Source organism: Oreochromis niloticus, linkage group LG22 (genome assembly GCF_001858045.2).
Source record: "Oreochromis niloticus isolate F11D_XX linkage group LG22, O_niloticus_UMD_NMBU, whole genome shotgun sequence".
In the NCBI taxonomy this organism is placed as follows: Eukaryota; Metazoa; Chordata; class Actinopteri; order Cichliformes; family Cichlidae; genus Oreochromis; species Oreochromis niloticus.
Window position 1 is genome coordinate 25,388,495 of NC_031985.2, and position 13,159 is coordinate 25,401,653.

General features: G+C 42.7%; 2 protein-coding genes across 3 annotated transcripts in view; one reads left to right on the plus strand and one right to left on the minus strand.

The window, feature by feature from the left end:
* The window catches only part of hoxa13a (homeobox A13a), a 2,463-nt gene extending 2,050 nt beyond the window's left edge, over positions 1–413 (minus strand). Inside the window, exon 1 of the mRNA XM_003448870.5 lies at positions 1–413. This exon is cut by the window's left edge and continues 347 nt beyond it. Within this exon, the coding sequence (XP_003448918.1) occupies positions 1–305 (305 nt within the window). The 5' untranslated portion in view covers positions 306–413.
* A 6,930-nt stretch (positions 414–7,343) lies between these two features.
* Positions 7,344–12,647, plus strand: evx1 (even-skipped homeobox 1). Of its 2 annotated transcripts, XM_003448909.5 has the most exons (4): positions 7,344–7,463; positions 8,617–9,345; positions 10,177–10,412; positions 10,910–12,647. In XM_003448909.5, exons 2-4 carry the CDS (start codon positions 8,982–8,984, stop codon positions 11,435–11,437), a joined length of 1,128 nt encoding a protein of 375 aa, XP_003448957.1. In that variant the 5' UTR covers positions 7,344–7,463; positions 8,617–8,981; the 3' UTR covers positions 11,438–12,647. The 2 variants fall into 2 exon arrangements, with proteins under 2 accessions (XP_003448957.1, XP_019205851.1); XM_019350306.2 differs by lacking the exon at positions 7,344–7,463 and having other exon boundaries at positions 8,451–9,345.
* The last annotated feature ends 512 nt before the right edge of the window (positions 12,648–13,159 follow it).

Consider the following 13,159-nt stretch of genomic DNA (forward strand, 5'->3'; position numbering starts at 1 on the left):
CACGGGTAACCGAAGTACCCGTACGGCAGGGACGCGCTGGACGAATTCTGAGCTGCAGAGCAGGGGCTGCACTGTTTCACAGGCTCGCCCATCCCGGAGGTGTGCACGTCGCTGGACGAGTACGCCGTGCTGGGTGCCAGGGATGCGGGGTGCGCCATCAGATTCCTGCACTGGTTCGCAGCAAAGTTGCCACCAGCAAAACCCTCCATGTTCTTGCTCACTTCATCGGAACCGCCGCCGTTGTCGTAGAGGAACATCACCGACGGGTCGACCCAGCGAGGACGGAGGAGCAGTGACGTTGTCATAGCACGGCATCCAACATTGAAGCTTATGGCTCTTTTTTAAAAAGCCCTCAGACTGAAAAAAGGCAGATACTGCTTCCCGGAGAGTAAAGCCACTCTGACGCGCACAAGAGCGCAGATGTGGCGCTGTTATTGGTCCAGATGTGGTCACGTGACCGGGCTATGCAAAGAGGACGGTAAACATCGGCAGATAATTAAATGGAGAAAAATGCGGCGAAGGGAAGGTGACTGCACCTATCGAGGGGTTTGGCTTTTGTCATATTTGGTTTAATCAGCATGGATGATGTGCATTCATTTCAAAAACAGAATGTAAGGTACACTTTACATGAATCTGTGCTTACGCTCATTTAGGTTTCATGCATCCAAATGATAGAATTTCGTCATTTTGAGAGGGGAAATGTTTATTTTCACATATAAAGTGCAAACAAGAGTCGATTATTGAAAAGTATGCAACAATTTAAAAAGAAAGAAAGAAAACCGTTGTGACCCAGGCAGTTACATGTGACTCATATGCATCGCTTTTGGCCTTTACGCATGCATACTGACTTGCCTTTGTTTGCCTCGCTGTACAAATTCTAATATTCTAACAGTATTTACAACAGAACCTTCTTAGTGTAAAAATAAAGTCTGCTATATCTGTGCATTGCACCGACATACACGGAATTAAACATGCTACTTCTGTCTCCCGCTGATACGCCTTTGTTCCGATAGGACGTATAAGATATATATTTTTTTTTTAAAAAGTATGATCCTAGTAACTTGGAGCCATTGAAATAACACATATATAATATATATAAACACGTATAATGAGGCGCATCCGTGCAGTTCTGAAAGGGAGACAGGATTCACTTGTGTATTTCGATAGCAGTTTAAAAAAGAAAAGAAAAAGAAAAAAGAGGACACGAGAGATAATCTCGTGTTGTGGGGGATTATTTTATACACTTGACTTCAGACATGTTTACAGTATGCAAAGGCAGAAAACAGAAAAGCTCTCGACATGGTGTGTGTGCGTGTTTTGCATAGGACGTAAACGCGGTTGGAGGCCAAGGTCAAGTTGAATGTTGCTGTCTAGCCATCCAGCCCGTCGGTCTATTCAGGCTTTGAAGAGACCGTCTGAGCTCTTGAAAAGAGCGGAAGAGGGGTGAGAATTCCTGTCCCAATGAACGCTATTGGAGGACATTAACTTTTACTGTCATTTTGTGCTCTCCCCTGTTTACTCTTGCGAACTAGTTCGAACCCGCTCCTTCTTCTTCTTCTTCTTCTGGGTGGCACGTAGGCCTACCTTTGAATCCCAGCGTTGGAAATGTAAAAAGAACAGTGCTGAGATTTTGTTAATTATTCTTTTAGGGGTGTTTCTTTCTCTCTCTTTTTTTCTTCTTCTTTTGGTAGACATGTGTGAAAAAGAAAATGCATGCATGTGTGTGTGTGTGTGTGTGTGTGTGTGTGTGTGTGTGTGTGTGTGTGTGTGTGTGTGTTTGTCTGGTCTGCTGGTTTGTGTTTATGACCAGTGACTCTCCGTCTATTCACTGCAGTAGGACCTGATGGATTTTCCCTTGTGGTCCTTACCAGATTTTCCAAATCCACCATAAATTGTCACCTACATGTCCCTGTGTGTACTGTTTCTGCTATAAGACTGGGGAACTAAACACCCAACGAGAAGCTGCTATGGATGGAGGTATTTAGCTTCCAGCCCACAAGCCAAATACTTCATATGAGAATAATAATTGTAAAAAAAAAAATTCCGTCACATTTGTTATCTAAAATATGAACAGCTGTAAATTCCAACACATCATTAACTTCGATAATATATCAACTGAAACTAGATATTAATGAACAGTAAACACTGATTTAGGCTGTTTACTTTTATATTGTGAACCGTAGACTTGCTGGCACCGGGCGACAAAAAAGGGATGGACTGGGGTTGTTAAACAAAAGGAAGCTTAAGACAGCAGTTTGTGTTAAAAAAATAGAAATAAAAAGTGTGCTTGATGCTTTGTCTTTTTGGGGGAGGTGCTTGATTTAGAAGGCATATGATGCAGATGGAGAGAGAGTATTTGGGATGGATATTTTTTTCTCTTCTTTTTAATGAGTTCCACATTTATCCAAAAGCGAGAACACCCAAAGAGATTTAATCTTAATGTTTCGAGTTTGACTAAAAATATAAAATAAATAAATAAATATCAGCTTGTCGTTACCAACTTTTTTCTTTGTTTTGTTTTTTTCAAATGAGCCATTAAACGCGGTTTTTTAACGCTTATTATTAAAGAGAAGTATGACATTCCGAACTAGGCTGCTGTCAGTCTTTTTGAGATCAAAGGGAAATCTGTTCCTTCCTTGGATTTGGATTGCAAAGGCTCTGCCTTTTCAAAGATATCTCCGTTTAGACCCATAAACAGCGTCACATGCAACATTTATTTAGTAGTCAAATGGAAAAGTTATTGCATTCGGCGGATTTGAATAATTGTAAGGCTTAAGTAAAGGGGATTCAACACGAGCTGGTCGGGGTTGGTTCTGAAGTCATCGTACAAGAAAGCTCAAGTAATGAAATCATTCATCAGCAATATGCAACAATATTTATGAGTCTTGCTACAAGGCCCGGCCTGTTGACTACACTGCCTCTTGGCGTTCTCGTCAATACGGGCAAAGCTTTTTTTTAAAAATCCAAAAACAAAACAACAACAACAACAAAAACACGGTTGCGTTAATGCACACTGTGGTATATGGACTTTGTTCATGTTAAATCAAGCTGCATTTAATATCAGTATTCTTTCCACTCTTTCTGCGCTTTTTTTTATTTTCTTGCCCCAGAGAGACTCTTTAAAAAATCGTGTTTTTAATCCCCGTTCTGTCCTTTAATTGTTCATGTTACTGTCCTCCGGTAAGAAGGCCAGCCATGGGGGCGGTCTGCGCGTCCATGTGGTCAGTCCAGACACGAGACATCCCCAAGTACAATGAACACAGACAACAGGAGGGGCCCAGTGCCCGCCGAGGAGACGCACAATTCACCGCTGGCTTGTGCTAAAATCGTGTGGCAGGAACCTTCGTTAGAAACACCTTTTAAACGCTCAGATGATTCACCACTGAATTCTTGTCGGATTTGCATTGTATTCTCTGATTTACGCACAAACGTAAGCGGGATGAAAAGGAAAGACTAAACGGTGATTAATCTTATATCTGTAAGTTCCACTAAATCAAAGTGAATTTAAATGGCATAAATTTGACGTGCACCCCTTGATCTATTTCAAGCATCCTGCAAAGTTTCTAAGACTGCACTTTAGGATTTGGCAGCAGAGCCTGGAGGCTTTTCTCTGAGGTCATTATCAAGGCTCAATCCCGTGTTTGTACTGGCACTGAAGTTATGCAGTCAGAGAAAGAAAGAGCGCATTTGATCCACGGCCTGAGCCCCTGAAGCCTTGGTAAAGCAGTCTATATAAAGTTATGCCCAGCTATAAATTTATATCCATAATAACATAAATTGGGATATAAAACAGGGTGCTAAGAACGTGCAGTCAAATGTCGGTGTTGATCGCACGTGCTTTTGTCAAAAAAAGCTGTCAAAACATAAGAGCCAGTATGTTTTTGTGGTCAAAGCAGGGAACCACAGGGCGGTCACACACTTGTCTTTTCCATATTTTCTGGACGACTGCCTGCACTGTGATTATGACGGACTGCATAAAAGTAACAAGGAAAGCTGGCCCACTTCATTCTTTTTTGTGGGGGGGACGACGACACATGCAGCCAGCTAAAGGTCTACAGTTCCCTAGGAAATCCTTACTCCCACGGTGTTCTCAATGTTCCCTCTTGACTGACATATTTGCTGCAACTTTTCGCTCTGCTTCAGTTTATCTCGCCGTGGGCTCAAACGTTGCGTTAACAGCCTGCTAAACTATAGCCTGTAAGCTGCATGTGAAATCACTTTATTGGCATGCGAGAACCTCAGTAAATATACAGATCTGTGCTGCCTTTCACTGCATGTTCAGTCGGTTCCACATCTGTTGTATTTCTGATCCGAGGCCACCGTCCGACTGAAGTATTATTATAGTATTATTTGCTTTTAAATGCCATCAGGCCGACACTAAGTCATTTTGTCCTTATCTAGCATCATCGTTACATTTTTAATTTGATCGACACATTATCATTATTATTATTATTGTTATTATTGTGTTTTGTTTTGGGGATTTTTTTATTATTATTTTTGCAAAGTTTAAATAAAATATTGTTTTAGCGAAGCGGGTTTTTCAGTTTGTTTTCTTTTTCAATAATAGCATCGTGAGCGCTAAAATTGCTCCAAAATAAGTAACATTGCATTCTAAATTGTAGCCTTACCATTTTTTAACTGTAAATATACATTTTGAGCAATGGAGTGAGGTTAAATATGTGCACTTGTTAAGCTGCGTTACAGAGGTTTTGCTCTTTCTGCACTCCTAAAGCAAAGAAGAAATTGTAAATGTCATTAAAACTGCAACTCTGTCAATAAAACGTGACAAAGCGACTGATTTGGAAGAATTTGGGTTTTCTTTTTCTTAACCTTAAGGTGATTTTTTCCTTGTTTGTTTGTCTGATTTTAAAGATAGAGACTGAAGTGGCTCGCCCGTTTTAAAATGTTGTCGAAATGTGGAGATTGAAATAGAATGGTTGCATTTCGTTACTTCAGAAATCAAATACCTCTGCATGGACTGTTTTCCTATCTTCCTAATAATTTTTTATTGAGTTTTGAAACTTACAAAATAGGTTAAAAAACCATTATTATCAAAGTAGCATTGATTTTAGGGTATTTGGAGGGGAAAGGCCTGCACAGTTTGGCGTTCACGACCTGGAATTGAATGAAAAAATAAAGACTTGGATAATTTAATTAAGAAACCAAACAAAAACAAAGCAAAACAAAACTCCACGGGATGAACAATCTAAATCAAACAACTCAAAAAAAATTGCAGACGTAGTTGAGTTGACGTAAGGCCCGCTGTTTCCTTACGGGTATTTTTCTAGTCAATCGAGGTGTGATAAAGGCAGCAACTTAACCTATACAGAGATTTGTAAAACTACAAAACTCCTAAAACATTGGGCTTATTCGCTGAGGGACCTATCTGTCTCACGCCTTCAATTACATGCAAATCAACGGGATGCCCGTTTGTATGTTGCTTTGCATCCACACATCATTATTTGAACGGCAGTTGTGGTAAAAAACCCCTGAAAACTGAGGCCAGAAATGTAAATAGGATGATCTTGCCGGCAGTATAACTCAATAGCGCTCATTATTAGAGGCTAAAGTTAGTGGAGAGCAGCGAGAAAACAGAGGCACATGAGCATGCAGTGGGGACTGATGACAGCGGCACTCTCGCAAACAAAAAAAAAAAAAAAAACGAAGAAAAAAAATTGCAACCACGCAGACTTGTAAATATCACCTTTCTCGAAGATGTCAGGGACCCACATACCAGACTAAAGAATTGCATGCACTCTTGTGAAATATCGGGGCTTTGCACCTGGTGGGTTGCCCTGCTGCTGCTGCTGCTGCTGCAGAACTAATAGTAAGCCATACCCCGTGATGTTTCCCCTTTTAATTGGGTAATACAGGTCTGATCTCAGTGGCTTGCTAAGCCCTTGGTGTAATAGCGTAGGGTGTGCGGGATGGAGCAGGGAAGTGCGATAAAAGAAATTCTTACAGCACAGAGATTTCCAGCTGTATAGTCATCAGGACTCGTTTCGCTCCAAGGTCAACGAGTTAACTCTCTGGTAGCTGCGTCATCCCGTTTCAAGGCCAAGTTGAAGCAATGGAGACGGGAGGGGCCACCTTAGTGAGGAGAGGCTAAATTGTTATTTTCTTCCAGGTTCCTTGTGTGTGAAACGCAGTGCGCCTCAGCCAGCGGCTGGCTCAACACCCACCAAACTAATTCGTGGGCAATTCCATCGCGCACTGAAGCACATTTTCTGCTAAAAGCAAACATTCTGACAGATCTGCACCGCTGGGGCCAAGGATTGGATTACACGCAGACTGCGCAGGCTCCATGGTCAAGTTCAAGTTGGGCTGGCTAGTAAAACTAAGGGGCGCATTCTGCAGTGTCTGCCGCGGGGGGCGCTCCCCACTCTTTGATCTTCCCCTGAAGAAGTAGACACTGGAGAGGCGCCTACACTGCAGTCCAATTTTCTGCACTTGTGCCACAAGAATGTGGATCAAATGTTCATTGAATAAAAAATAATAATAACTGCGTTCCATGCTTTGGAAATTGCTTTATGTAAATAAGTAAACCGCGTTTCACACTCAGCAAGCTCTCCAAACCAATCCGCTGTCCTTTACTATCTAAGCCACACACAATATACGTGACACTACTGTAAATGCACAAGGTCACCCATTGCGCAAAAGCATTTTTGAAGTGTTATCTCAGGGTGATCACAAGATTTTATCTGCCCCGGCCACGACCCATTACGTAACACCCAGCGAGTAGCAGAGCAAAAGGATCTTTAACATCTTTTGGCGCTTGACCAACAAACACTGCGCGATGACCGGTGTTCAAAACAAAAGTAACAAGTTCTTTCATTTCTTAGGCGTAATTATGTCATTTTGTGGTTAACAACTCCAGGTTAATTTTTAACTCTGCGAAGTACGTTTTTTATTTTAAGCTTAGGTCTCCTAAACTCGATAGATAGATAGATAGATAGATAGATAGATAGATAGATAGATAGATAGATAGATAGATAGATAGATAGATAGATAGATAGATAGATAGATAGATAGATAGATAGATCAACAAAAAGAAAAGGAAAGAGGGGAGGGGTTTTTTTCCAAACAGATGAAAGAGTCGGACGCGAAAGCCAAAGGAATTTCCCTCACTTCTCATCCGTCGCTCTGGGGGAGGGGTGGCTGCTCGGGGCTTTTTCTCACTTTCGGACAGGCGAGGGCGCACAAGGACAGCGGAGGGTGCTGGAACCCCACAGTCTGTCCCTCTCCTCTCTGTGAGACCACATGACACCGCCTATCTGTGACACACGATATGCATCCACATACATGCAGCCACACACAGCCTCGCAGTTCAAAAATTACGAAAATCGCATGTGTGGAGGCACCTCTGATATCACCCACCTGGATAAAGTGGCTCAGTGTGCTCAAAGAGAAACGTGATTTAGGAAGTCATCAGCCTCGGCTCTTTAAAATGTTGCGCTTAAACGGTACGTTGATGTTTGAATGCTGTCTCCAGGCTGTAATTGTTTTTAAGTTATAGCACGAAAGCCTAAAATTTTTGGTAGCTGGGAGTTTAGAAACAGTCACACCAGCTTTTAATAAAACTTTATTTGCTGCAACTGTGTTAAATAAATGTTTTTGGCCACGTTGAGTGCAATGAAGATGTCTTTACGCCTCGGAGGCAGAGTTCAAATGTGACCACTTCTAAACAGCAACTACAAGCCCTATGTGCAGCAGGTTAGCGCTCCCATTATCACCATTCATTGACTTTTTGCTGAAACACTGCACGTCTGGGGAACTGGAAAAACGGCCACTGCCAACATAAGAATCCAAAGAACCCCATCACAGTGTCATGCTTTTGTTTGGATTTCTTTCATTTGGAACACGTCATTTCAATTTCACACTGATTAACAGCAAATGCTGTGCACACGTGATCATACAAATTAACAATGCAAATCACGGTGCTTGCTGTTTAGGCATAAAGCATAAATGGTTTCGGTTCAACGTTTCCTTTTTTTTCATCTCTAATCGGCCTTTATCTAAAACCTGACCGCAAGACCTGACCTTTGGAGACTTTACTTGACTCCACTTAAGATGATGATAACAATCACAAGAGAGAGGGGAAGGTGAGGGGGAGGGAGGGGTGAATAAAATGTAAATACATAATTTAACTTAAATGACTGATATGATTTTGACGAAATGACTCTGTGTTAATTAGTTATATTTGAGCAAAAGCAAAGCTGAACTTTATTTAATAAGTAGAAAAAGAAACAAAATATTTGAGCATATTAACTGATGATTAATTTTATCTGTTTGGTGGGGGCGTTAAAAAGGCTTATTAGTAATTTAAATATACTGTAATGCAATAAAAAGCTAAGTCTTAAGCAAACATTATTTTACTACTACTACTACTACTAATAATAATAATAATAATAATAATAATGATGATAATAATAATAACAATAATAACAATAATAATAATGGCTTAATGCATATTTCAACACCACAGATACATCACCATGTAAATCCTAAATATGCTGTATAGATAACCTTTCTTGTTTCTGCTGCCTCTTGTTGTGCCCTCTGACATCCCCCACCCCCCATCTCGCCGTTGCCGTTGCTCCTTCTGTTTACCCACAGATTCAGTCAATGAGTGTCGTCATCAGGGGGGACCATCGTGAAGACTGGGTCATTAAGAATGACAGCTCTGAAGAAAGAGAGAGAGAGAGGGAGAGAGAGGGTAAATGGTGATCCCTCCCAGAGCTCCCACTCGGCACTCTAAAGCGGTCTTCTCTCAGGTTCAGACCGGATTGCATCCCCTCTTTTTTTTCCAGAAGCCTCTCCTTCTCTTTTAGGACGCAATCTCCCACCCACCGCCATCCCCGCTGCACGCACACACGCGCACACCCCTCCAACCTGAGATTCATCTCCTTGGTTTTGACGGTTCGCCACGAAGTCGAGGTTTGCTTGTTTTGTTTTGTTTTTTCTTTTAAGTCGTGCTTGTGATGGAAAGCAGAGAGGAGATGGTGATGCTGGCAGAGGGAGGTCAGCTTGGCAAGAGCGGCTCTAATTTGTCGGAAGCCATCGGGAGCCCCGTGCGAGAACCACCAGGCAAGCCGGGCCACAGAGGTTGTCTGAGCCCAGGAGCTGCACCCTATTCCCGCGACAGGAGCGACCTAGCAGCGGAGGATAGCGCACGGAGAAATATGAGCGCCGACGCGAGGCTGGTTGGCACGTCTACCTCCGGAGAGAGGCACCAGGGTGACCATCACCACAAAGACGGCAGCAGCTCAGACACAGAGTCGGACTTCTATGAGGAAATTGATGTCAGCTGCACGCCTGAAAGCATGGACTACCCAACAGCTAAAGGTAGGCTGTGTGGGTGCAGGTTGGATTGCATGCTTGTACGAAGGAAAGGCAAAAAGCAATAAACATATTGGCACTGTAGGGTGGAACAGAAAATGTAATATTTATGCTCAATGAAACAGATCCAGGGTCTGCTTCAGGTTCAAAGACTGCAGCTGCAGTCGGTGCTATACAGCTATTCTGTCAACTGATCGGTGTGGCTGCAGACGCTGAGGTGACACCCACAGTGTAACCTGACATTTCCCTCACTGACTTTGCCAATGAGTTACTCGTACTGCAAATGTGCTTATGGGCTACTTAACCAGGAAAAATTTGGAGATTCAAGAAAAAAACACTGTCAAGTGGTTCAGGCAGCTGTGAAGGTGCAAACACCCACTGCTCAGTTTATAGTGAATATCATGTGTGAAGTCTTTATGAATAAACATTCATACGTGAAACATTTGGAGTAGCAGACCTCAGACTAAACGAATGGTAAATTAACAAACGAATGAAAACAATACAGTTTAAGTATCGATTATTTTCAACCAACGGAAATTATTGTTCATATCAAATCAATTTATCATGGAAAATACCTCTAGAGAAAAAAATAATAGTAGTGGAAATTGCATTTTAATTTAAAAACTACACCAAATGAGAAGCTAAGCGAGCAGTCAGGATGTCTCTTATTTTTCTAAAAGTCAAACAAATAATGGAGTTAGCCTGCTAGTCTTCAAATGGCAGCGAATGAAATAAATAAAACGTTTCGATTTGTTTTGGGTCCTGTTTAAATTGTAAATGTGTGCGTTTTACACCCGATTCTAATTCAAATGTGCTTATTCTTTGTTTTTGGTTCAGGTCGAAATGGGGATTCTCCAAGCCACCCGAACGAGTGCGGTACTGAGCCGAGTAAGACTGTCCCGGGTCAGGGCTCTCTGTCTTACGCAGCAGACCAGATTCGCCGGTACCGAACAGCATTCACGCGAGAGCAGATAGCACGCCTGGAAAAGGAGTTTTACCGGGAAAACTACGTGTCCAGGCCGCGGAGATGCGAACTTGCGGCCGCTTTAAATCTACCCGAAACCACCATCAAAGTAAGATTTCATCTCAGGGAAGCGGGGCTGAATTAGGCCTCTTGACCATCAATACTCTGTGAGCTTGTGTTGATGTATATCAAATCCACGGCAAGTGCATAATGGTCAGGCTTACATGAATGACTGCCAGTGGTTTATTTGTGTATGGATAGAAATAATCTCATGGAAAATAATCTCATAGAGTAAGATCAAAATAGTCCATACAGGAAACAAAAAAATAAAAACGATTAAGAAGCAGGCACCGCGTTATGTTGCCACAGGTCGTATTTATTTATTTACTTGGGTTGGTATTTTTTGATTTGATGATAGTCAAATGTCACGCAGTCCACAATAAATAAATAAATAAATAAATAAATTACAGTAACAAGTTTCTCCAACCCAAATCCAAATACTGTCATGAGTGAAAAAGCCAATCATTATCTACGCATGTGCTTGTGTTGTTTCAGGTCACGGGGGGGATTGTGGTTAATATTTGATCCGCTGTGTCTCCTTCACAGGTGTGGTTTCAGAACCGCAGGATGAAAGACAAACGGCAGCGTCTGGCCATGACTTGGCCTCACCCCGCCGACCCGGCCTTCTACACCTACATGATGAGCCACGCGGCTGCCACGGGGAACCTGCCCTACCCCTTTCCATCGCACCTGCCGCTGCCCTACTACTCTCACTTGGGCGTCGGGGCTGGCTCAGCTCCTGCAGCCGCCCCTTTCTCAACCCCCCTGCGCTCTCTCGATAGTTTCCGGATGCTGTCTCATCCCTACCAGAGGCCCGAGCTCCTGTGCGCCTTCAGACACCCTTCCTTGTACTCAGGTCCCACTCACGGCCTAGGTCCCGGAGGAACTCCGTGCTCCTGCTTGGCGTGTCACTCCAGTCAGTCCAACGCCATCTCAACCAGGCCTTCCGGCCCGGACTTCGCTTGCTCCCCAACAAGCAGGACTGACGCGTTTGTCACTTTCACGCCTTCAGTGCTCAGCAAATCCTCATCTGTGACACTGGACCAGAGGGAAGAAGTGCCTCTGACCAGATAAAAAAAAAAACTCTTGCTCCACATAAGCCTTTAACCACAAGCTTTTTAACCCTAACGTATTATATGATCAGGACTGAAACAGCATGAGGGGTGGGGTTGCCAGTATATAAACAGTGAAAGCCAGTTTATACTTGGGGAGAAGAGAACGCTCTCCAGCTATAAGACGCGCAAAAGACCTGCTGTTATTGAAATATAATAATCCCATCGAAGAGCCGGGGACATTGGGCTGAAATATGACCGCATGGACAGAAACTCCGATTTGATTTCTACAAGATTATTTTGACTGCTAAGAGAGAGAGAGAGAGAGAGAGAGGGAGAGAGGGCGGGGGAGAGATAAGCGGGGTGGTCCAGAGAAACGTTTAAATCTCCGTGATTGATGACGTTAAGGTTTTGATCATTATTTGTCGCCTCTTTATGCGTCCAAAAATCAGCCTACACGTATTGTTAGTTACGCGAGAATGATGCTTTCCATCTCTCTTTTTTAACAAGGGGATTTGTTAAAAGACTGCGGCCGTCTCATTATAGCTAGCTCTCCACACCGGGGCCCTCTCGACGGCCCGGGCCGAAATGTGCAGATGCTAGTAAAATTATTAAGTGATGTATATGTAAGACCGGGTGAATTCTGAGTGTTGAATTAATGATAATGCCAGGAAGGTTTCAGGCAAAAGGTAACAAGGCGCCGAGGGAACGGATAACCACAGCCCGCACGATCTGAAGAGGGGAGGGGAGAGAAAGATCAGAAAGAGGATGGAGAGAGGACAATCAAAAAAGAAAAAAAAGAAGAAGTGAGCATTTTAAGGCCACCCAACACTCTTTCTTTCTCTGTTTTCTCCTATGACCGTAAAAGAGACAACGTGATTAAATTATGCCCACGGGCCTTCTTTAAAACCATTTTTTCGCTTTGCACTGTTACACCAGTTTAGCATTTTGTGTGGGAATACGGAATAATGTGTCACTGATTTTTTTCTTCGTTATTTTATTATTATTATTTTTATTATAAAACTTTCTATTTGGTTCGCTGTTTGTTTTGTTTGTTTGTTTGTTTTTGTTTTTTGTGTTATGACTGGGTTGTCCTTATCGTTTAATTTGCAAATAAATACTGTCAAAGCATCGAAGGAGTGAGGAGTGATCTATAAGCGTATTTCAGATCCATTTAAATAGCCAATAACCAATATGTCACTTTAAACTCACAGCAATAGAATAAAACTGGTTCAAGCAAGTTTTTTGTTTTTTGTTTTTTTGCTTTTCTCCCGGTCATCTTCCTTGGTTTGGTTTCGTTCAGCTTCAAGCGTATTAAGGATCTTCTCCATTCACAATTGGTTCAGGTCCGCCAATCCTACCGCCTCCCCTCAATAATAACACTAATTTTGTTCTCAAGTGGTAGCTGTCAAAACACCAGAGTGCGCCCCCTCCTATTTCCTGATGGGACCGTTAGATTGACCGTGACAGTTAAGTGGTCCCCGGGCTCCGTTAACGCCACTCATATTTTTCTCTGCGACCACTTAATAGACGCGACAGAATTAGTTGTCTGCAGATATTGGAAATGCAAAGAGATCGATCATTCGGAGAGGAGCGCCAACAATCAGCGGGATCTTAATTGGCCGCATTTGACCGGGCCCGAGCAAATTAAAAGAGTTTTTGGAGCGTAATAGGATTGGCTAAGTGCTGCGGCCCGCGGAGAGACACACAAATCACCCTTTAAAGGGAGTTTTAGGTCGTGGAT